At 40.2% G+C, this 23,306-nt stretch overlaps 1 protein-coding gene across 1 annotated transcript in view; it reads left to right on the top strand.

The window, feature by feature from the left end:
- Nucleotides 1-23,306, top strand: part of ccdc146 (coiled-coil domain containing 146) — a 140,197-nt gene that overhangs the window by 56,737 nt on the left and 60,154 nt on the right. The window contains exon 6 of the mRNA XM_048610438.1: nt 10,567-10,624. Coding sequence (XP_048466395.1) covers nt 10,567-10,624 — 58 coding nt within the window. The remainder of the gene's footprint in view (nt 1-10,566; nt 10,625-23,306) is intronic.

Here is a 23,306-nt window from a genome sequence, read left to right as displayed (position 1 = left end):
GCTCAGCAATGCAACAGAGCCTAATTTCACTTCCAAAGATTGCAGTCTGAAAAGATCATTCAGTCAATTCACTCGATTACTTTTATGGATCAACTGCAATTGACTCTTTAATGGAGCTTAATATAAGAGGTTAGATAGGAATTCTATACTTAAGGCAATATTTAACTCTACAGTGTACCTGGTGAACCTCATGCCATCATTCTTCAAATGGAGTATCAAGTGTGGCTCTGTTGGTAGCACACTGACATCAGAGTCACATGGTTTTTCATTCACGTGTCAGTCCAGGGCATGAGCACAAAAGTTATAATTAAATAATTATAAGTGAAGTAGTGAGGGAGTATTGCACTGTTGAAGGTGCTGTCTTTCAGATGAGACATTAAAGCAATGTTCCACTTGGCTGTTTGAGTGGTTGTAAAAGATCCCATGACACTATTTTGAAGAAAAGCAGGATAGTTATCTCCAGTGTCCTCACCAATATTTATCCCTCAAACAAAAAAAGTACAAATCATAAGAAATGGACTATCTAGTCACTATTACATTGGTGTCTGCAGGACTTTGTTGTGCACAAATTGGCTGGTGTTTCCTATATCTTAAACAGTGACTCCACTTCAAAAATACTTAATTGACTTAGAGATCAGTTGTCTACAGCATGTTGCATAAGTCAAGATTTTATTTATTTTCTTATTCTAAAATCAACTCAATAAATATTTGCTACTCAATAAATAAAGTACTGTGAGTGTGACAAAATTAAGGAACAAGTTATAATGTGGACTCTTAGCTATTCAGAGGCTGAGGAGGAAATGGCTTGAATGGTTGGAGAGCCAGAACTTCTAATTTAATGACAAAGCTTAAGAGATTCTATCTAAAGCAAGAAGATTATTTTGGTGAGTGTAATAAGTACACAATCTGTGCCTCTGAAAGGTTGCATAGTCGCTGACTGAGCTGTGGAGCAACATACGGAATGTGGCATTCCCAGGCCCCTGAACTGGAACAAAAACAGAAAAGTTGCTGGAAACTCACCAGGTCTGGCAGCATCTGTGAAGAAAAAATCAGAGTTAATGTTTCAGGTCCGGTGCCCTTCCTCTGAACTAGAGCAATCATTAATTGAGTTTGAAGAGTAGAAAAGAAATGAATTCATAATTGATGAAGGGCATCAAGAAAATTTATGAGATACAACTTTGTTTAATTGATAATCTGTTTAGAAGGCTAGCAAACAGACTGTCATTCTTACTCTGCTTTACTCATTGGTATTAAAGAAAGAAATTCAAAGAAAGAAGTGCAATTCACAACCACCACATATCTCAAACCTTCCAGCCAATGATATGTGCTTGAAATATAGTCATTATAGTAATTTAGGAAATTAGCCATGGCAAGTCTACCACACTGCATCTGGCTAAATTTTAGAATCATGGTGCATCGATTTATGAATTTTAATTTTTAGAATAAAAGTTTATTTTCTTTTTGTACATTAACTCTAGTTAGTAAGAATTTGGTAATAATGTCTACAAGTGAGAATTATTGCCTTAATATGTATTGACTATATATATAAATACAGCATTTTGTATAATTGGATGTAGTTTTAAAGTTGCGTAACTTGTAAAAAAGCGAAGTTGTTTTAAAGAGCGTTTTTGTTTTGTTTATGACTTCCATTTACGCTGGAAATATTCTACATTGTGATGTTCATTTTCGGTGCCAAACATATTGTGACAGAACAACAAAGTATCACTCTCAAGGAATGCAAAGTTCTTCCCTCTATTCTTGAAAAAAGCATGTTTACATTTTCAGTGTCTGTCTTTAAATGGAAAAGACATTAAAAATGTATATGTTGTATTCTGTTCTTTAGAAGATAATTCAGATTTGAATGGTTTATAAAATTGTGGAAAATAATGATGGAAGTCATTTTAGTTTACTCTGATTCCATTCCATTCAGAAGAATTTAGTTAGAGTTTGTTTACAATATAACAAAGAACATATTTTACCCCCTCTAATTTGAAAGAACAAATTACTTTTAATGTGGTTGCCAAAGAATTTATCCATTGATGGGAAGTCTTCAAAATCAAAGGAATAGTATCTTCCATACCCACTGTTTCTCATCCTTATGAGATTATTTGAGCTTTCATGGTATTGTCAGTTTACAAAAGATTGAAAGACTATTCCACCTATTTGCAGTTTTTTTCATGTCTTCAATTTACATGATGCCATTATAGCTCTATATGAAACAGTTTATCATTTTCAGCAGTAGATGTGCAGTGTTCCTTCCATATTTAATTCAAGTGTTTAGTTAATAGCTTTTACCACAGGTAAAGTCTTAGCCAGCAATGTTTCACAAAGGTTTAGCTAGCTTCTTAAAAGTTGCAAGTTATAAAAGCCTCCATCTCACCTTTTATTCATAATTGACAGTGATATGCAGTACAGTTAGAAATAAGAACAGAAGTTGCCTTTATGTAACTCCTTTCATGGTCTCAGGACACCTTAAAGCACTTATAGCTAAGTACTTTTAATGAGGAGACAAAGGAGATAAAGAACAAAGAACCATACAGCCCAGCAACAGGCCCTTCAGCCTACCAACACTGTGCTGACACATGATGCCTTTCTAAATTAAAAATCTTTTGCCTCTACACAGTCTATATCCCTCTATTCCCTACCTCTATCTGTCAGGATGCCTCTTAAATGTTTTTAGTGTGTCTACCTCCACCACCCTCTTAAGCAGTGCATTCCAGGCACTTACCACCCTCTGTGCGAAACACTTGCCTCACACATTGCCTTTAAATTTACCTCCTTTTACCTTAAACCTATGTCCCCTGGTAAAAAAAACTCCAACAATCCATTCTATCCATGCCTGTCATAATTTTGTAAACTTCTATCAGGTCGCCCCTCATCCTTCAACATTCAATTGAAAACAAACCAAGTTCGTCCAATCTCTCCTCAGAGCTAGTACCCTCCAAACCAAGCAACATCTTGGCAAAGATAACAAGGTGTAGAGCTGGATGAACACAGCAGGCCAAGCAGCATCAGAGGAGCAGGAAAGCTGACGTTTCGGGTCTAGACCCTTCTTCAGAAATCATCTTGGCAAACCATTTCTATACCCTCTTCAAGGTTTCCAAATCCTTCTTGTAGTATGGCAACCAGAATTGTACACAATATTCCAAATGTACCCTAACTAAAGTTCTATAAAGCTGCAACATGACTTGCCAATCTTTATACTCTGTGTCCCAACCAATGAAGGCAAGCATGCCATATGCCTTCTTGACCACCTTATCTACTTGTTGCCACTTTCAGGGAACTGTGGACATATATGCCTAGATCCCACTGTATGCCATTATAGCTCTATGATGCTACTAAGGGTACTTACCTCCTGCATTATACCTTCCAAAATGCAGCACCTCATATTTGTCGGAGTTAAACTCCATTTGCCATTTCTCCACCCAAGTCTTTAACCTATATATATCCTGGTGTATCCTCTGGCAATCCTCTTTACTATCCACAGCTCTCCAAATCTTTACGTCTGGGGGAGCTGCAGATGATGAAGAGGATTGCCAGAGGATTGTCGGATTGAATTTATTCTCTCTCCCCTTTTTCCCTCTTAATTATGTAATATTTTGGAATCTATTTGTGTCTTCTGCAGTAAACACTGGTGCAAAGTACTTATTCAATTCCTCTGTGCCTGGCCCATTTTCTGAGGGGCCTATGTTGACTTTGGTCTCTCTCTTCCTTTTCATATATTTAAATGAGCTCTTTTTGTTCATCTTGATATTACTTGCAAGTTTACACTCAAAGTTTATTTTCTTCCTCTTTACTTTTTTTGGGCATCTTCTGTTGGTTTTTAAAAAAAATCCCAATTCTCTGGCTTACCACTAATACTTGCCACATTGTAAGTTTTTTCTTTCAACTTGCTGTTGTCCCTAACTTCTCTGGTTAACCATGACCAACTTCCTAAAATTCTCCTTTCTAACTGGAATATATCTTTGTTATGATTCATGAATTATTTTCTTGAATGTGTGCCACTGTTCCTCAACTGTCTTTGCTGCTAAGTCCCTTCCAAATCCACCCTACCTGACTCTGCCGTCATTCATTTGTAATTACACTTATTTAAGTTTAGCACAGTAATTTTCAACCCAAGTTTCTCACTCTCAATTTGAATTCTAACTTCTACTGTTTTATGGTCACTGTTTTCTACGTGACATTTTACTCTGAGATCGTTTATCAAACCTGCCTCATTATTACATTGCCAAATCCAAAGTAACCTGATCTGGTTGGATCCATAGTATATTGTTCTAAGAAACTGTTCCAAATACACTTTATAATTTCTTCCCCTTGGCTATCTCTGCCAATTTGACTTATTGTCATGATTCATGGAGCTATAGCATTATAAATTAAAATTCCAATCCCCTTTTAACCTCCTCTTGCACACACATGTGGACAAATAGAAAGGAAAAATAGGTACACAAACAGAAATTGCTGAAAAAACTCAGCAAGTGTGGCAGCATCTGTGGAGACAAAGCTGAGTTAACATTTTGGGTTCACTGACCCTTCTTCAGAAATGTTCACTCTGTTTTGTCTCCACAGATGCTGCCAGACCTGCTGAATTTTTCCAGCAATTTCTGTTTTTGTTTCTGATTTTCAGCATCTGCAGTTCTTTGGTTTTTGTTTATGGAAAAATACATTATGAGCAGAGAATAACTGGGAGACAGTTCAGCGGTTTTATTCATGAATTGCTGAGATGATCCTTATGATTTTTCTGCTGGTTAGAATTTTGTTTTACAGTCATTTCTCATCAGATGCTTCCACTTGTTTGTAAGAACCTCAAGCTGGCTGGTTCGCCTGTAAAAGGCTGCATTTTGTCTTATCAGTTAAAAGTCACAGCTTACAATAATTGCTGAAGGAAAGATTGACCAGTTTTCCTCAGGTTCAATATGGGTTTTGACTGCAGAGAGCAGACAGCCAGCTCTTGAGCTGGTGGCAATCAAAACATTTCTCCCTACCTTGTTCACAGCCCCAAGTTTTCAGTTGCTTGAGAACCAATCACACAGTTGTTTATAAGCAAAAGGCTTCTGTCATTGGTCTATGGACTAGTCATCAGTTAACAATCAACTCTGCACAGAACCTTTCAGTTCCAACTCATCTGTAACCAGCTCAATTACTGCTTGTTCAAACAGCTACTTAAGCAATGTTTTTTGCAAATGTCAGATCTCTTGTTTTCCAAAACATTCAGCAATCTTTGGAAACACTGGTTTCAATACAGCTCTTCTTCATTTTAGCCCACAATTTTAAAAGGCGCAAAAAATAGAGGCCTTATATTTCAGCAATCTACATGAAGATTAAAGTCATTCATAATCAATGTACTGCCATTTTTACATGCCACATTATCTCTTGGTTTATCCTTTGTCCTACAACACAACTTGTCTACAATATAACTACTGTTAGGCTGTCAATAACTCTTCCCACCAGTGTCTTCTTCCCCGTGTTTTTCATACCACCATCAGTACAGATTCTGTATCTTCTGATGTAGGATCATTTCTGGCTTCCACATTTATTTTATCCATACTAACATTGCTACTCCACCACCCTTTCCTTCTTGCCTGTCGTTTTGAAAAGTGACATAGGCTTGAATATTTAGTTTCTAGCTTTGATGTTTATGTCACCGTGTCTCTGTGATGGCTATAAGATCATACCCATTAACCTCTTTTTATGCCATTACTTGATTTATTTTTTTCTAAATACTACATGCATTCAAGTAAAGAGCCATCAATTTAACCCTTTTTCCTCCCTTTGACCTTATTTGTCACTGTTTTTCTATGTTTGTACACTCTGTCCCTTCCTGTCTCACTGTGGGTATCATTATCCAAAATGCTGTCCTGAAATGCTACCCTATCTTTTTGCTTTGTAAACCTACCCAACGTCCCCCTTTCTAATTATTTGAAAGCTGTCTCATCAGACCTAGTTAATCAATTCGCAAGGACACTAGTCGCAGCTTGCTTCAAGTGAAGCCAGTCCCTCCAGAACAGCTCCCTTCTACCCCAATACTAATGCTAGTGCCTCATGAACTGAAACCCATTCCACCTGCATAAAACTTTGAGCTACATATTTAACTCATTGATTTTATTTACTCTTTGCCAGTTTACCATGTAATTCAGAGATTATTACCTTAGAAGTTCTGCTTTATAATTTAGCTCCTAACTCTTCAAATTCTTTCAGAACTTCCTTTTTTTTAATCAAAGTTATTAATACCAACGTGGATGACAACAGTTACATCCTTTTCTTCCCAGATGAAGCTCCACTCCAACCCTGAGGGAATGTCCTTAACCTTGGCACTGGGCAGGCAATGCAGCCTTCAAGACGCATGCTCACGGCTACAAAGAACTATATCTATCCACCCAATTGTACTGTCCCCTATTTTATTAGATTCTAGTTTTCTCCCTCAACCCAAATTGCTCCTTGTTACATGATTCCATGGTCAGTTTGCTCTTCTTTCCTGCAGTCGCCACTCTCATCCTCAGAGCTTGCAAGAACCTCGTAACTGGTGGGAGAATTGCCGGGGATAAGGCTCCTCCTAAAGCTTCGAGGTCCCCATAACATCCTTGCTTGCGGTCCTCTTGTCCCTGATCACTGACCAAATTTGAATGACCTAGTCAGTGGGGTGTGACTGGGCAGATAACTTTCCTGTTCCTTGATAAGGTGCAATGTCTGCAGCTTGGACATCAACTCCTCAACTTGGATATGAAGTTCCTTGAGCTGCAAAAATGTACCATAGCTGCATTCACTCTGGATTACCTTGGTGTCCAGCAGCATACACATGCTGAAGTAGCAACATACCATCTGCCCTGCTATCACTCAATTCAATTTATAAATTAGTTGCTCTATATTCTCTGCTCTTTACATTTTATTGTGTTTTTATCAATAAAGTATCAATCTTATTGTTAACCAGCATTTTCTAAGACAAAAGAAAAACACGAGAGATCTAAACACAAACTGAAGACATTACTTTTACTTTAAAGACTGGAAATATTCACCTGTCTGACTCAGCAATCAGCTGCTTTAAAGTTTTTGAGAAGACTTGTAGGTCGGATTGAGGATGCATTTGCTGATTTGTTCGCCGAGCTGGTAGGTTGGTTTGCAGATATTTCGTCACCATATTAGGTAACATCAGTGTGCCTCCGCATTGTTGATCTGTCCCACTTGTTATTTATGTGATCTGGTTTAATGTGGCGGTTGGCCTCATTTCCAGTTCTGCTTTGTAGTAGTTGGTATATGGGGTCTATTTCCACATGTTTGTTGATGTTCCAGGTTGAGTAGCAGGCCTCTAGAAATTCCCACGCATGTCTTTGGTTGGCTTTCCTAGGATGGTGACACTGTCCCAGTTGAATTGGTGGCCTTCTTTGTCCGAGCGTATGGAAATGAGTGATAGTTGGTCGGGTCTTTTGGTAGCTAGTTGGTGCTCATGTACCCTGATAGTTAGTTTTCTCCAGGTCTGTCTGATGTAGTGTTTGTGACAGTCCTTACATGGGATTTTATATATATAAAGTTGGTCCTGTTAGTTGTGGGAAATCAGCTGCTTTCTTGTGTTCTTCACGATGTCACTCCATTGCAGGTTTCATTGCAGGTCGGCTTCTCAAACTGCACCTTTTATCCTGTCCCACTCACCTCTCACCTCTGGACAGTTTACTTCTTGTAGTAATCCTCAGTTAAAGCACGTCTGTCCTTTTTGCACTAAATTCCCACTTTGAGCCAAATTCGCAGTTTCATTCAATCAGCTTTTGTCTTACTCAGACGATGTGTCCATTCATATTAACCACGCTCTTTACTGATTGGGCGATGCAAAACAATCCCTTTCTTATGTGAATCTGCTCAGAATTACTTATTAACTTCTTAACTCGTTCCTTAATAGCAGTATGGGCGTACCTACACCAAATCAACAGTAGCAGTTCAAAAAGGCAGTTAAAACCACCTTCTCAAGGGCAACTAGGGATGGACAATAAATGCTGGCCCAGGCAGCACCACCAACATCCAGTGAATTCATTTTAAAAAGGCAAATCAAAATTGAAATAATGTTTCAAAATCAGAACAAGAGATGAGCACAGTGGCTCAGTAGTTAGCACTGCTACCTCACAGTGCCAGGGACCTGAGTTTGATTCCAACATGTGGCGACTGTCTGTGCAGAGTTTGCACGTTCACCCTGTGTCTGCATGGGTTTATTGCAGGTGCTTCGGTTTCCTCCCACAGTCCAAAAATGTGCAGGTTAGGTGGATTGGCCATGCTAAATTGCCCCTAGTGTCCAGGGAATTACAAGGATAGGATGGGAGTGGGATGCTCTTTGGAGGGTCAGTGTGGATTCTGTGGGCCAAATGGCCTGTTTCCACACTGTAGGGATTCTACGATATTGCAGCAAGGTGATGTTGAGGAAAAGAATTGGCCAAGAACCTCCTAAAAGGCAGTGCAAGCTCATAGGCTAAATAGCATAGTGCAGGCCAAGCAGCATCATAAGAACAGAAAGGCTGACGTTTCGGGCCTAGACCCTTCATCAGAAAAGGGGGAGGGGAAGGGGGTTCTGAAATAAATAGGGAGAGAGTGGGAGGCGGATAGAAGAGGGATAGAGGAGAGGATAGGTGGAGAGGAAACAAACAGGTCGAAGAGGTGGGGATGGAGCCAGTAAAGGTGAGTGTAGGTAGGGAGTTAGGAAGGGGATAGGTCAGTCCAGGGAGGACGGACAGGTCAAGGGGGCGGGATGAGGTTGGTCGGTAGGAGATGGAGGTGTGGCTTGAGGTGGGAGGAGGGGATAGGTGGGAGGAAGAACAGGTTAGGGAGGCAGGGACGAGCTGGACTGGTTTTGGGATGTGGTAGGGGGAGGGGAGATTTTGAAACTTGTGAAAACAAACAACTGCACCTCCCAGTCGCGAACCATTTCAACTCCCCCTCCCATTCCTCAGACGACATGTCCATCCTGGGCCTCCTGCAGTGCCACAACGATGCCACCCAACGGTTGCAGGAACAGCAACTCATATTCCGCTTGGGAACCCTGCAGCCCAATGGTATCAATGTGGATTTCACAAGTTTCAAAATCTCCCCTCCCCCTACCGCATCCCAAAACCAGTCCAGCTCGTTCCTGCCTCCCTAACCTGTTCTTCCTCCCACCTATCCCCTCCTCCCACCTCAAGCCACACCTCCATCTCCTACCGACCAACCTCATCCTGCCCCCTTGACCTGTCCGTCCTCCCTGGACTGACCTATCCCCTTCCTAACTCCCTACCTACACTCACCTTTACTGGCTGCATCCCCGCTTCTTCGACCTGTTTGTTTCCTCTCCACCTATCCTCTCCTCTATCCCTCTTCTATCCGCCTCCCACTCTCTCCCTATTTATTTCAGAACCCCCTTCCCCTCCCCCTTTTCTGATGAAGGGTCTAGGCCTGAAACGTCAGCCTTTCTGTTCCTATGATGCTGCTTGGCCTGCTGTGTTCATCCAGCCCTGCACCTTGTTGTCTCGGATTCTCCAGCATCTGCAGTTCCTACTATCTCTGGCTAAATAGCATACTTCCCTTTCTCCTTATTTTTCTGTATTCCATAATCTAGACTGTTCAGGACATATAGGAGTGGAGCCACATGTAGATTGGGTCGAGGGGTTCCCTTCCTTGAAGGGTGTTCATAAACCACTTATATTTGTACAAAATTCATTAGAATTTATGTATTTTAAAAATGATAGTATGGTACAATTCAAACTTATAACTCCCGGGTTAATAGTCCAGTACCATAACAATTGCACAGATACTGCCTCAGGAGGCTTGGCATTGACAGTAACTGGCCTCTATTAATAAAATGATACCCAACATCCAATTTTGTTTGAGGTTTTAACTATTGATTTTTGGTGCATACTTACAACATTTTGGCCCTGAAAATGCACCAAAGGGAATTTGGGGCCTTTTGGGACCAACGAAGGAGGTGATGGTCTAGTGGTATTATTGCTGGACGGTTAATCCAGAGACTCAGACAATGTTCTGGGGATCTGGGTTTGAATCCCACCACGGCAGATGGTGGAATTTGAATTCAATAAATATCTGGAATTAAGAATCTAATGATGACTGTGAATCTATTGCTGATTGTCAGGGAAAAACCCATCTGGTTCACTAATGTCCTTTAGGGAAGGGAACTGCCATCCTTACCTGGTCTGGCCTACATGTGCCTCCAGACCCACAGTAACATTGTTGACTCTTAACTGCCCTCTGGGCAATAAATGTGACGCCAGTGATGCCCACAACCCGTGAATGAATAAAGAATAAATTTCTGCCTTAGCTTATAAGCATGGAGAATGTCATGTTTGAAAATTTTGTCCTGTAGTCTGATTATCCAGCCACTTAAGGCTATTTTTGTTCAATCAAAATCAATTTTTACACTAGAAATTGCTTTACTGAATAATTTGAGTTAAACAACATTGGTAAAAGAGCAAAATAAAAATTAGTACCAGTGGCAGATATTTTAAATTACAGGACCTTGAATTAAGTGTAGATTATATTTCTTTCTTGTGATCAATATTTGTTACTTCAACAGATTGAACATGAATTCTGTTTTGTTTTCAGTTTGCAAGAAGAACTGGAAATGTTTAAAAAAGACTTTGAGAGGCTACCGAAAGCTGCAGTGAGTTGTTAAGCCCACCATTCATTATTTTAAAAGAACATGCTTAAAATTTTGTGTTGGGTAAATATGCTGAATAATTTGATTTGATACATATATTAGTTGCGTGTTGTTTTAGCTTTACTTGCTCAGCCCTAACTTACACTAATGATTCAGCTTGGCAGTACTAATTGCATATAACTAGACTTAGAATTATACAAACCCTGTAGTGCAGAAAGAAGCCATTCAGCCCATCTGGTCTACACCAACCCTCTGAAAAGTGTCCACTCTATCTCCATATCCCCACATTTTACAATGGCTATCCCACCTAACCTGCACATCTTTGGCCTGTGGTAGGAAACCCATACAGACAGACAGTCACCCAAAGCTGGAATTGAACCCAGGTCCCTGGCACGGTTAACCACCGAAGCACCATGTCACCCCACAAAAACACAGGGTGACTATCAAAGTAATCTACTTATTGGGGAATTGAACCCCAGTCTCCTACATAACAGACAGGGCCACTAACCACTACACTAATGAGGAACATGGTGGTAACATTGCTAGAATCAGATATGGACACTATATTAAAGCACTAGATCTGAATATTTAGACAACTCCAGTGCACTGTTATGTCACGTTCAAATCTGCTTTACATGCACTCTTTCACTTATAGCCCTTTACTTAAGGAACTGCTGTGCAAATATATTCTTGCATCAACCAATACCCATTGGCTCACTGTCTAGTTTCAGCCAGTATCTTACACAGATTACTGTGATCTTGTTTGTCTGGAATTAGGTATGATCTTTCTTTAATCAATTGTTAAATCATACAATTAATAAACTATTAATAGTTAACAAGGTTAAGATCATTGATTGTAATTCAGCAGTTAAAGATACCGTACAATTATTTAAGGGAGATAAATAATCACATTTCAATGACACAAAAAGTTAATCATATTTCAATACCCTTCAATTTGAATAACTTATCTGAACAATCACAACTATGAATGGGACTTCCCTCCCTAAAGATGGCAGGGCAGAAGGCAGGAAGGGCAAATAGTTGGCACTGAAAAGATACCTCCCTTTCCTGCTAATCAAGTTCTGGGTAGGAAAATTCAAAGGTGTCGGACTACTAATTAAGGCCCTTAAGTGGTTAATTAATGGCCAATTAAGGGTCTCAAACCTGCCACTGACCTGATTACCTGCCTGCTCGGAGTAAGGGAGAAGTGGCTGCTTTTCTGATAGGGAAACCAGTGTGCACTGCTGGCTGGGTTGGGAAGGGTCTCCATTTAGCCTAACCTGGGAACAATTGATGACATTGGAAAGGAGGGCAAGTGTCAGTGACTCAAAGCCACCCCAGGCCCTTGCCTCCAACCACACCAACTCTCGAACCACCCTCTCTCCCCACAACCCACAGCCCAACAAAAAAAGTTACCTTTTTGTTAGTGCAGCTCTTCAAGGTTGCACAGCCTAGATCTCCAGCATTGCTCTCCAGCTCTCAGCGGCTGTTAGCCTCTGACTAACTGGCAACTTCAGGCAGATGCAAGACTTTTGCAGTGAGTTCCAAAGAGGCCAAGAAGCCTGCCTGACAACATGTAAGTCTTTGATTAATGCTTGATATAGCGTGCTTTCTCAATGGTAGGGACAGGGGATATTGACCCTTAGAGAACACCAAATCCAGACCGCAATTCCTTAATAAAGCTGCCATTTCATGTCTATTTTCTTGCCTATTTAAGCTAAACACTAAAATGTGTAAATCCAGAACTCCAATCTGAACAATAATTAAAAATTTAGACAACAAGTGGTATCATGGGTGCAGTTCTGTATTATACATTCATTTATTTTTCTGTTTAACAACATAAAATTATGAAAATATTCAGCAGGTGAGCAAGGCTCAATCAGTGAAATAATGTTGATGTGGTATGCATGGATTTGCAGAAGACAAAAATAACCCAAAGAACTGTAGATGCTGGAAATCAGAAACAAAAACTGAAATTGTTATAAAAACTCAGCAGGTCTAGCAGCATCTGTGGAGAGAAAGTGGAGTTAATGTTTCAGGTTCAGTGACCCTTCTTCAGAACTGGGGTCACTGAACCCGAAATGTTAATTCTAATTTCTCTCCACTGATGCTGCCAGAATTGCTGATTTTGCGGAAGACGTTTGATACACTGCCAAACAATGGAGTGGTAAAGAAAGTTCTCAATCATGGTATAAAAGGGATAGTAGCCATGAAGATTGGCTGAGTGATAGGAAATAGAGAGTAATGGTCAATGGATATTTTTTGGGCTGGAGGAAGGGTTTTTCTGATTTATATTAAATGATCTGGATCTTGATGTACAAAGGAAAATTTCAAAGTTTTCAAACAACACTCAGCTTGGAAGAATTGTAATCTGTGCGGAGGACAGTGTTGAACTCCAAAAGTTCGTTCAAAGCAGAGAAGTGTGAGGTCAGGAGAACATTGAAAAACAATATAAAATAGGGGGTAAAATTCTAAAAGGGGTGCAGAGGCAGAGAAACCTGGGTGTATGTATGCACATTAAAGATGACAGACAGGTAGTGACAGCCGTTAATAAAGCAAACAGTGTTTTCAGGTTGATTAACTATAGAGGTGTAGAATACAAAAGCAGTGAGGTGATGTTGAATTTTTACACATTTGTTAGACCTCAGCAGAAGTATTGTATACAATTCTGGGTGCCACATTATAGGAATATGTGAATGCAGAAGAGGTTTACAAGAATAGTTTCAGGAATGAAAAACTTCAGTTCTGAGGATATAGTGAAGAAGTTAGGACTGTTCTCCTTGGAAAGAAGAAGGCTGAGAGGAAATTTTATAGAGGTTTACAAAATCATGAGTGGGTGGATGCAGTAATTAAGGAGAGGCTGCTCCTATTTGTAAAACAGAAAAAAAGAGGGCATACAATTAAAATGAAGTGCAAACAAAGCAAGGGTGACATAAAGAAAACGTCTTCATGCAACAAAGAAGTAGGATATGGAATCATTGCCTGGAAATGTGGAGGAGGTAAGTCCAACTGAGGCATTCAAGAAGGAATTGGGTGATGACTTGGATTGAAATGGTTTACAGGGATGTAGGGGAAAAGTCAGGAGATTGGTACTAGGTAACAGAACCAATGCAGGCACAATGAGCCAAATGGCCTCCTTCTACACCATAAAGTTCTGTATTTCTGTGAGAGCATCCATGGAGAGAGATTCAGGGTTAACCTTTCAGTCAATGACTTTCATTAGACCTGAAACAACCCAAAACCCTGTTTCTGTGTTCACAGAAGCTGCCTGGCCTGCTGGATAGTTACAGCATTTTACAGATTTCCAGCATCCACGGTATTTTGCTTTTGTTTTCCTATTGGTTAATTTGTCTCTGAGCTATTTTATTGTCCTTATGCATGTGTAGACACTCTAAGTTGCAACTTATGGTGCAAGTGTGTTAAATAATACAGAAACATTCAGCTAACCAGTGGCATTCTCAGTAAGAAAGTAAACAAACAGTCATTCATCTTTCAACAAAGGTTTAAAGCAGAAGTATTTTTTTTCTGATGCTTTAGTTTTAAGTTCAGTTTTACTGAACTGTGCAGGAATATATAATGCCAAATGTTAGATAGAAGTCATTTGCAGAAGTAATATTAAGCAAGAAGTTCTTTCCAAATATTTCTTCATGAATGATTCATTGTTGGCAACTCACTCATTTTTTTCTTGTAAAACAAGAAGAATACAGATAAACGTTACACAGACCATTGCCAGTTCTCATAATAAATAAATTATACTGTGCCACAATAGTTAGTGGGAAAACAGAGATGGGTGAGTAACATATGAAATCCTCATAATTGGTCATCTAAATTTTATATACTGTTGAGAGTCAACAAAATACAGCCTATAAACATTGTCAATAGTATCTCATGCAATAACACTTTAAAAGTTAGTTTTGTGGAGTCTAGTTATTGTACTAATTTGTTAAACAAATTCACAGAAGTCTGGTTTAGTTTATTTTTTTAAAGGATACAAATGTTTTAAAAGAAAAAATAATTTTCAGTTATTCATTGCATATCAAACCAAGTTGTGAAAGGTTTATTATGGCTAGTTGAATAGAGACCTAAAGGGTAAATCTGTGCTGGAAGATTTGTGTTAATCTCAAAAAGAGATAATAATGAGCATAAAAGTCAGTGAAAACTGAAATAACTCCATGAAGGCCGGTATCCTGCCACCAAGTCACCCTTTATTTACACATACAGTAGTCTATGACACTGACTCCGCTCCTCGAGTGAACAGAACCCCTGACACTCCTGTTTACATCTGTCAGCCAGGACTCCCTGACTGGACCAGGTTAACAGCCCTAATCAGGGAACTCATTCTATGAGGTCTACCTGGCTGACATCATTCCAATCACTGTTTCCCCCTCTAAGTCCAGGATCATAGACCCATTATTTTTCCTGTAACTTCACTTGGGGCATTTTCACACCAGGTCTGGTTCCTCCGACTCTGGCTCAGATACTGGCAGCATATACTGGACCATAGCCCACCTCTTGACCATCTCAGAAAAAATTCATTTTCTTCTTCAGGCAGTAATGGTGTCGAGACTGCAACATCTGTCATGTCTATCTTGTCCTCAGAGGTTTCTTTGATGCTAGGCTTTGTCGGGGGGTGGTTGCGGTGGGAAAGCCCACAGTTTCTGACAGCCAGATGTTCTGAGGTACAGGGTATGTTTTGCTCCTGCCCCATTGTGAAAGATTGTAGCTTTCATGTGGTCTACATGCTTGTTCAAGACCGCATTTCCTACCTGAACTTTGTATGTCATGGGACCTGAAATCACATCGACCACGCAGGGCCATTCCCATGGTTTCAACACCAAAGTTCCTCCCCGACATAAACTGCTTCTCTTGCAAAGAGGAGTCTTGTGTCAGGCATTGATGTTCCTGATGCTGTTTCACCCTTCCCCCAAGGTCCAGGAAGACGAGCTTTAATCTGGTGTGGAGTCTTCTCTCCCCATTCGTAAATCTGCTGGAGCTATCCTTGTAATTGTGTGAGGGGTGGTCCTATAATCTAACAGGAACCTGGACAGTATGGAGTGAAAGTGTAGGCTGTTTATTTAAGCCTGCTACCAAAGTTTGGACTGCTCATTCCAACAGATCATTGGATGGTGGATGATATGGAGCTATCCTTAAAATGCCAAATGCCATTCAACTTTAGAAAATGTTCGAATTCCCTGTTAGTAAATGATGGCCCATTGTCTGTGACCAACACCTCTGGGAGTCTGCATATTGCAAAAGATGTTCGCAGCTTTTCAATTGTCATCGACGTGTTTGCTGAATGAACTCTATGAATGTCCAACCACTTTCGATTGGGTCCAATGTGACTAACCTAGAGCTCATGAAGGGGCCGGCATAGTCAACCTGTAACCAAGTCCAGGATTTACCTGGCCATTCCCATGAATGCGGGAGAGCTGCTGGCAGTAATTTTTGTCCTTGCTGGCACTCTGGGCACTGCCCCATCAGCATGGCTACATCGACATCGAATCCTGGCCACTAGACATAATGTCTCGCCAACATCTTCATTTTAGAAACTCCTGGATGACCATGATGGAGTTCAACCAGTATCTGGCAGTGACCTTTGCTTCAGACAATCACTCTTGCTTCCCATAGTAAAATGCCGTACTCTATGGTGATCTGGTCTCATTGGGTCCAGAAAGGTTTCAGTTCTGGTTGTGATGGCTCTTTTGTTTCCCCCATCACATCCAACTGTTTTAGTTTTGCCAGGATGGGATCTTTTTATGTCCACAATCTGATATTGTCAGCAGTAACCAGAAGTCTGTCCTTAAAGTTTAAAACCAGAACAGAGTTTTCTAGTGGCAGCACCACCAGTGGTGTATTACCAGTAGGAGACAGCACGAGGCGTCTACATTTACCACGTGGCATTCCAACTTGTAATTGTATGCACTCAGAATAAGAGCCCACCACTGAATTCAACCTGAAGCGATGGGCAGCATGGCTGTCCTCCTTAAGAAGGTCCAGCCGGGGTTTGTGATCCATTGGTATTACAAATTTACATCTATAAAGGTATTGGTGGAACTTCCTCACTCCAAAGATGACCACCAAACCTTCCATCTTTATCTGGATGTTTTATTGTTCTGCATCAGCCAAAGTCTGGAAGCATGCATTATCAGGCGTTCCTCTCTGTTGAGTCATTGGTGAGCCTACACTACCCCGATACAATATGGGGAGGCAACGCATGTCAGCACCACATCTCACTTGGCTTCATAGTGTGCCAACACCTGAGACAATGATAGCTGCTTCTTCACTTTCCTAAAGGCCTCTTGGCTTTGCAACCATTTCCAAGGTTACCCTTTTTTCAATATTGGGTCTAAGAGTGCTGGGATGAAGCCACATTACATATGAGTCTTCCATAGTAATTCACCAAACTAAGGAAAAACCTAAGATCTCGTTCAGATGTGGGAGCCATGGCAATCTTTGATCACTTTCACCTTATCTTCTAATGTGTGTAACTGGCCTTGTTGACTCTGTAGCCCAAGTATGTCATTTGGAGTGCCTGGAACACACATTTTTCTCTCCTAAGGCACACACCTGCCTTGAAGAAGCATTTAAGCACTATGTCCAAGTTATTTAAATGCTCTTTATTGGTCTTCCTGGTTATTAGCATGCCATCCAGATAAATGGTGACCTGGGGCAGACCTTGTAAAATGTTCTCCATCATCCGCTGGAAATTGGCACAGGCTGATGATATCCCAAAAAGCCATGTTGTATATTGGTGCAAACCGTTATGGGTATTAATTGAAGTATACTTCCGGGAATCCTCATCTAATCGCAATTGCAGGTACACATGGCTCATGTCCAGTTTTATGAAGGACAGCACCCTGCCAGCTTTGCATACGAGTCCTCTATGCAAGAGGTTGGGTATTTGTCCAGCTGTGAAAAGCTGTGAAATCCCCACAAAGGCGAACCAAACTGTTGGGCTTCACAAATCGTATGACTAGTGCTGCCCATCCCGCAAACTTTACTGATTTGATGATTCCTTCACTTTCCAGCCTCCTGATTTCTGCCTTTACTTTTGCACATAAAGCAATTGGCAACTACAATGGCCTGCTAGCCCAGATCCTCAGGAAAATTTTAACCATTTGGCTGAGGCTTGGCTTTATTTTGGGGTTTTGCTGTGGGCTGATCTAGAATTCCTTTGTTCAGGATATATCCTGAGTGAGGCCATGCAATTGCCTTCACTCAAGTGGTGTACCCCAAGCTCAGTCAGCCTGGCGAGAGAGTCCACTTCTGTCAGAATGCCCTGTAATTTATTAGCTCCACTTGCCACATTTTCTAATGTCAAAGCCAACTGTAGTGCCTGTTTGAAGTCCAGTTGGGCTTCAGCTAATAGACGCTTTGCAGGGTCACATCATTAATCCCACATACCAAAAGGTCTCTCAGCATCTTGCTTAGGGTTAAAATAAAATTACATGCCTCTGCCAGTCATCTTAACCTTGTCAAAAATCCCGATAGAGATTCCCCTGGTTCTTGAACTGCCAAGTAAAACTGATATTGTCTCAGAACTAGAGAAGGCTTGGGATTGTAATATTCCTTAGCTAAAATTGTCAACTCTTGAGACAGGTTTTCGTATCTGGTACCTCTGGGAAAGTTAAGCTCCTAATAACTGAAAATGCTGCAGATCCACAATCTATGAGAATTACTTGCTGATTTTCATCTGCCCTAACATCATTTGCCTGCAAAAAAGAAGCACATTCTTTCAACATACTGGGCCCAGTTTTTGACAGCTGGTTTGAACGAATCAAGCATCCCAAATAGTGGCATGATGCTTACTCTAACTCAAAGATGACTGTTGTGAGTGAATCTCTTCAGGGGCATATTTTTCTCTTGCCACCACTGAAATAATTCCATAAAGGCCAATATCCTGTCACCAAGTCACCCTTTATTTACACGTGCACAGTACATGACACTGACCCTGCTAGCTCAAAGCCAGCTCCTAGAGTGAACAGAACCCCTTACATACCTGTTTATATCTATTAGCCAGGACTCCCTGATTGGACCAGGTTAATAGTCCCAATTGGGGAACTCATTCTATGTTCAAATCATACAAAAACGACAAGTATATTGTGATTCATTAAGTAAGTAAACTGATGTAAAATGTCCTGCCATCCAATGTATTGGAACAGTGGCAAGTTGCATTTAACAAATAATGTATACCTATACCAAATTATGTATACATACCTGTAATGGTCATGTCAAATGGATGCATTAATCGTATTCTTGGCATTCTTACTTAGTTTAATCATACCTGGTCATCTTTCTAAACCATAGCACGGTTTCAGTTTATAAGGTGCTTTGTTACAAAGAACCTGAAGCAGAGAAGCAAGCAATTTGGCTCAACATGTCTTTACAAGCATCAATGCTCCATACGGTGCCCTTTCCATTCCTCTTCAATTGATTCAATTGAAAAATCCTTCTATTCCTGTCTCCCTCATGTATTGACCTAGCATACCTGTAAATTGCCCAATTGGGCAGACCCATTGCTTTTGCAGGTCAGAGATGTTTTTATATGCAGTTTGATCATTCATTGAAATTTATTCTCTTTTTCCTGAATGTTTCATTAGGTCCCTCCTAACTTATGACTGAAGCAAAAGTTAATGATTTAAGAGGGTGATTCAATGTGCCATTCCTCATCAGTAGTAATGGTGTGAGAGGCAGCCTGCACCTAATGTCTTTCATTAGTTCATTGCTAAAGTGGGCTACTGGGAAGTGATCTATAAACGTGATCTAGGCTGAGTTTTCATCTGACAGAGTTTAATTTAAATGGTTTGTGTTGCATGATCTGGCTGCATTTTTCAGCTTAGCTTATGCAGGTTATTCAGAAAGACATAGAAGGTATGTAGTTTTCCAAAGGAGTTATGATTAATTGCAATGCTAAGTCGTCTTCCTTATAAGCCCTGCAGTCCTCCAACCTGATGTATTAAACCAAACTAAAAGGACTATCCAGGATACAATTTTTGGATGAATCACAAAACTCTTTAAAATAATTTCAAAATTTTTTTTGTTTAAAAAAACTTGTAGTTATTGAAATCAATCTTTTAAAATGTATTTTAAATATTTACAAAGGCACTTTTGTATAAATTTCCACTAAACCATGCTCAAGAATGTAATTTTTGGCTGGTAAAAAGACTGGAACCATGTTGTTATTGGTCATGTTACAAACAAAACCAACTTCCACTTCATAGTATAACAGAGATATTTAGTAAAGAAGGAAAAGGGAACAAATAATTAAAGAAAGAACAACTTGAACTGTATGGTGTTTTTCACTATCACTGATTGCCTCAAAGTGTTTTAAAAGCAATGAAGAGCTTTTGCAGTGTAATCACTGTTGTAATATCGGAAACGCAGCAACCAATTTGCACTCACTGAACTCCCATAAAGAGCTATGAGGTAAATGACCAAATAAAAAGATTTTATTTTTGATTCAGGGATAAATAATGGCTGCCTTCATCAAAAGAAGGTTCTCCTGAGAGCCTTCATTAGTTCCAATGTGCTAACTCAGCCTCCAGCCAATTGAGGAAAAGTGTATTTGAACATCAGGATCTTAAACATGAAACTAAGGTAATGATTTATAAGGCAATTGTGACACTTGCCTTCCTATATACATCAGTGGTACCTTTGAAAGATCCTCCAAATCACTGCAAATAAGGTGATCCAATAGTGTTATCCTCTCCTAAGCCAACATATACGCAGCATTGATGTGCCAGTCAATCAAAACCAGTTCGGCTGGGTAATACATTACATTCATGTGCTTGATACCAGACTCACAAAGCAGCTGTTTTAGTTGAAACTCTGCCATAGCAGGAAACCTCCAGGAAAACAGCAGAAACACTTCAGGAATATCCTTGATGCATCGTGGAAAAGATTCAACTTCTCTGCTGACCTGTGGGAATCCTTGACTTATGACCAACCAAAATGGAGAAGGTTTATTTGGGAAAGTACTGAACATATTGAACATTTTTAAAGAGGTAAAGTTAGAGAGAGTGCACAAGCCTTCAAACATCTCATCTGCCAATGATTCTAGCATCACCTATAACAGTGTGGTGACTCTTAACTCTTATCTGTATTATTTTAGATTGCATCTAAAGTTACTGTTCTCTTTATTTCATCTCATCATTCCTTACAAAACAGTTAACCTGCCACGTTAAGGACCAGCAGCAACCAAATCACTGACTGTAATATAAGAAATGGGAACAAGAGTAAACCACATGGCTTCTTGAGTCTATTCCACTATTCAATATGATGATACTTGATCTGCCTTAACTGCATTTTCCTAGCTACTCCCATAACCCTTAATTTCTGGAGAGACCAGAAGTATTTCCATCTCAGCTTTACATATACTCAAATATCAACCGACCATAAAACCCTGGGATAGAGGTTTCTAAAGATTCACAAACCCTTGAGTAAAAAAGTTCCACCTTATTTCAATCCTAAATGATCAATCCCTTATCCTGAGACTGGCCTCTGTCCAATTATCCAGTCAGTGGAAATGAATCCTCAGCTTTTACAAAGGCAAGAGCCTTCAGAACTGTGCATGTTTCACTAAGATCATGTCCCATTTTTCTCAACTTCAAATAGCATGGGCCCAATTTGCTCAGCCTTTCATCATAAGACAAACAACTCATCCCAGATATGAACCTAATGAATCACCACTGAATTGCCTTCAATTCAAGTGTATCTTCTTTGAATATGGAGACCAAAACTGCTTACAGTAGTCCAGGATTGGTCTCACCAAAGCCCTAGGCAATTGTCATAAGACTAGCTTATTCTTGTACTCCAGTCCCCTTTCCAATAAAGTCCAGCGTCCCAATTTTTTGATGGACTTACTGGATAACTGGGAATACAAGAAAATAGAATTGGATAATAGGTTGACAAATGTCGAATCATCTAAGAGCTGAGATCTCTGAAGAGAACAAAATCATGATGTTATTCAACCAATTCCATTCCATCAAGTTTCAAGCTCTGCCCACTTACCAATGTTCAGTTCCTTGGTGTATAATCATGTTTAGTCCAGACTAAGGTAAGAGAAAGCAAAGGTAAGTAAAATTATTGATAGAACACCATTCATGACTCTTTAGATACTGAAGTGGTCCATGTTCAAATACAACAAGACCTGGACAATATCCAAGCTTGGGATGACAAGTGGCAAGTAACATTCATGTCATACAACTGCCCGAGGCAGTGACTATCTCCAATAAGAGATAATCTAACTGGCATCCATTGACATTCAATGGCTTTACTGTTGCTGAATTCCCCCAATCAAAACCCTGGCGGGTTACCATTGACCAGAAGATCATCTGGACTTGTCATTTAAATACAGTGACTACAAGAGCAGGTCAGAGGCTAGGAATACTGCAGGGAGTAACTCACCACCTGACTGCCAAAACCTGTCACCATTTAAAAGGCACAGGTCAGGAGTGTGATGGAATGTTCCCTACTTGCCTGGATGAGTGCAGCTCCAACTACACTCAAGAAGCTTAATACTATCCAGGACAAAACAGCCAGCTTAATTGGCACCATATCCACCAACATCCACTTTCTCCACCTCCAATGCCTCCGTAGCAGCCATGTGCACTACCTAAAAGATGCACTGCGGAAATTTATCAACGATCCTTAGACAGCATCTTCCAAACGCACAACAACTTTCATCCAGAAGAACCAGGGCAGCAGATACATGGGTACACTACCACCTGCAAGATCTCCCGCAAGCTGCTCACTATCTTGACTTGGAAATATATCCCTATGCATTCACTGCCACTGGGTCAAAGTCCTGGAATTCCCTCTCTAAAGGTATTGTGCATCTCCCTACAGCATGTGGATTGCAGTGGTTGAAGAAGGCAACTCACCACCACCTTCTCAAAGGCAACTAGGGATGGGCAATAAATACTGGCCAGCCAGTTTACCAATGACCCGCAAGTAAAAAAATTACTCATGACACATTGTCTGTGCTCATCATTGTTAGAAATTTCAGTGCAGTATATTAGTATTGTAACCTATTTTGTTTACCTGAAAGTCAGACGTCAGACATGACATCATTCTAAGGCATGCACAAAGGTATTGAGAAATTTCTATATATTGTCAAAAACTCAATTCATGAAGTGTCAAACCTGGGCCAAGAACATTTCAGGTTTGAGTTTTGTTAAGTAGATAAAGTGAATATCATATCTTTAGATATGAGGCTTAAACAAGAGATTTTACAATACTTTCTGCATTGTCTGTGTGAATCTTTGCTGTTCAGCAATATCATGGAAGATACATGCTTTCTAATGTCTGATGGAGACATGTAAGAGTTGCTAGTAAATGAATATCAAGTAATCAATTTCTATATCATGAGATGAGAGTGACAGTCCTTAACATCGTGAGGCCACATTTCAAGTGTATCATCAAAAAGCCCTAGCAAACTAGAATAAATAAGAATAAGGGGAAACTCTCTGCTGGTTGAAGTCATACCTAGCACTAAGGAAGTTAGTTCCAGTTGTTGAATCAGAGATAGTAGGAACTGCAGATGCTGGAGAATCTGAGACAACAAGGTGCAGAGCTGGATGAACACAGCAGGCCAAGCAGCATCATAGGATGCTATTTCTGATGAAGGGTCTAGGCCTGAAACGTCAGCCTTTCTGCTCCTATGATGCTGCTTGGCCTGCTGTGT

The sequence above is a fragment of the Rhincodon typus genome, chromosome 22 (genome assembly GCF_021869965.1).
Source record: "Rhincodon typus isolate 14 chromosome 22, sRhiTyp1.1, whole genome shotgun sequence".
In the NCBI taxonomy this organism is placed as follows: Eukaryota; Metazoa; Chordata; class Chondrichthyes; order Orectolobiformes; family Rhincodontidae; genus Rhincodon; species Rhincodon typus.
The sequence above is the reverse complement of the archived record's forward strand: the minus strand, read 5'-3'. Positions and strand labels throughout refer to the sequence as shown.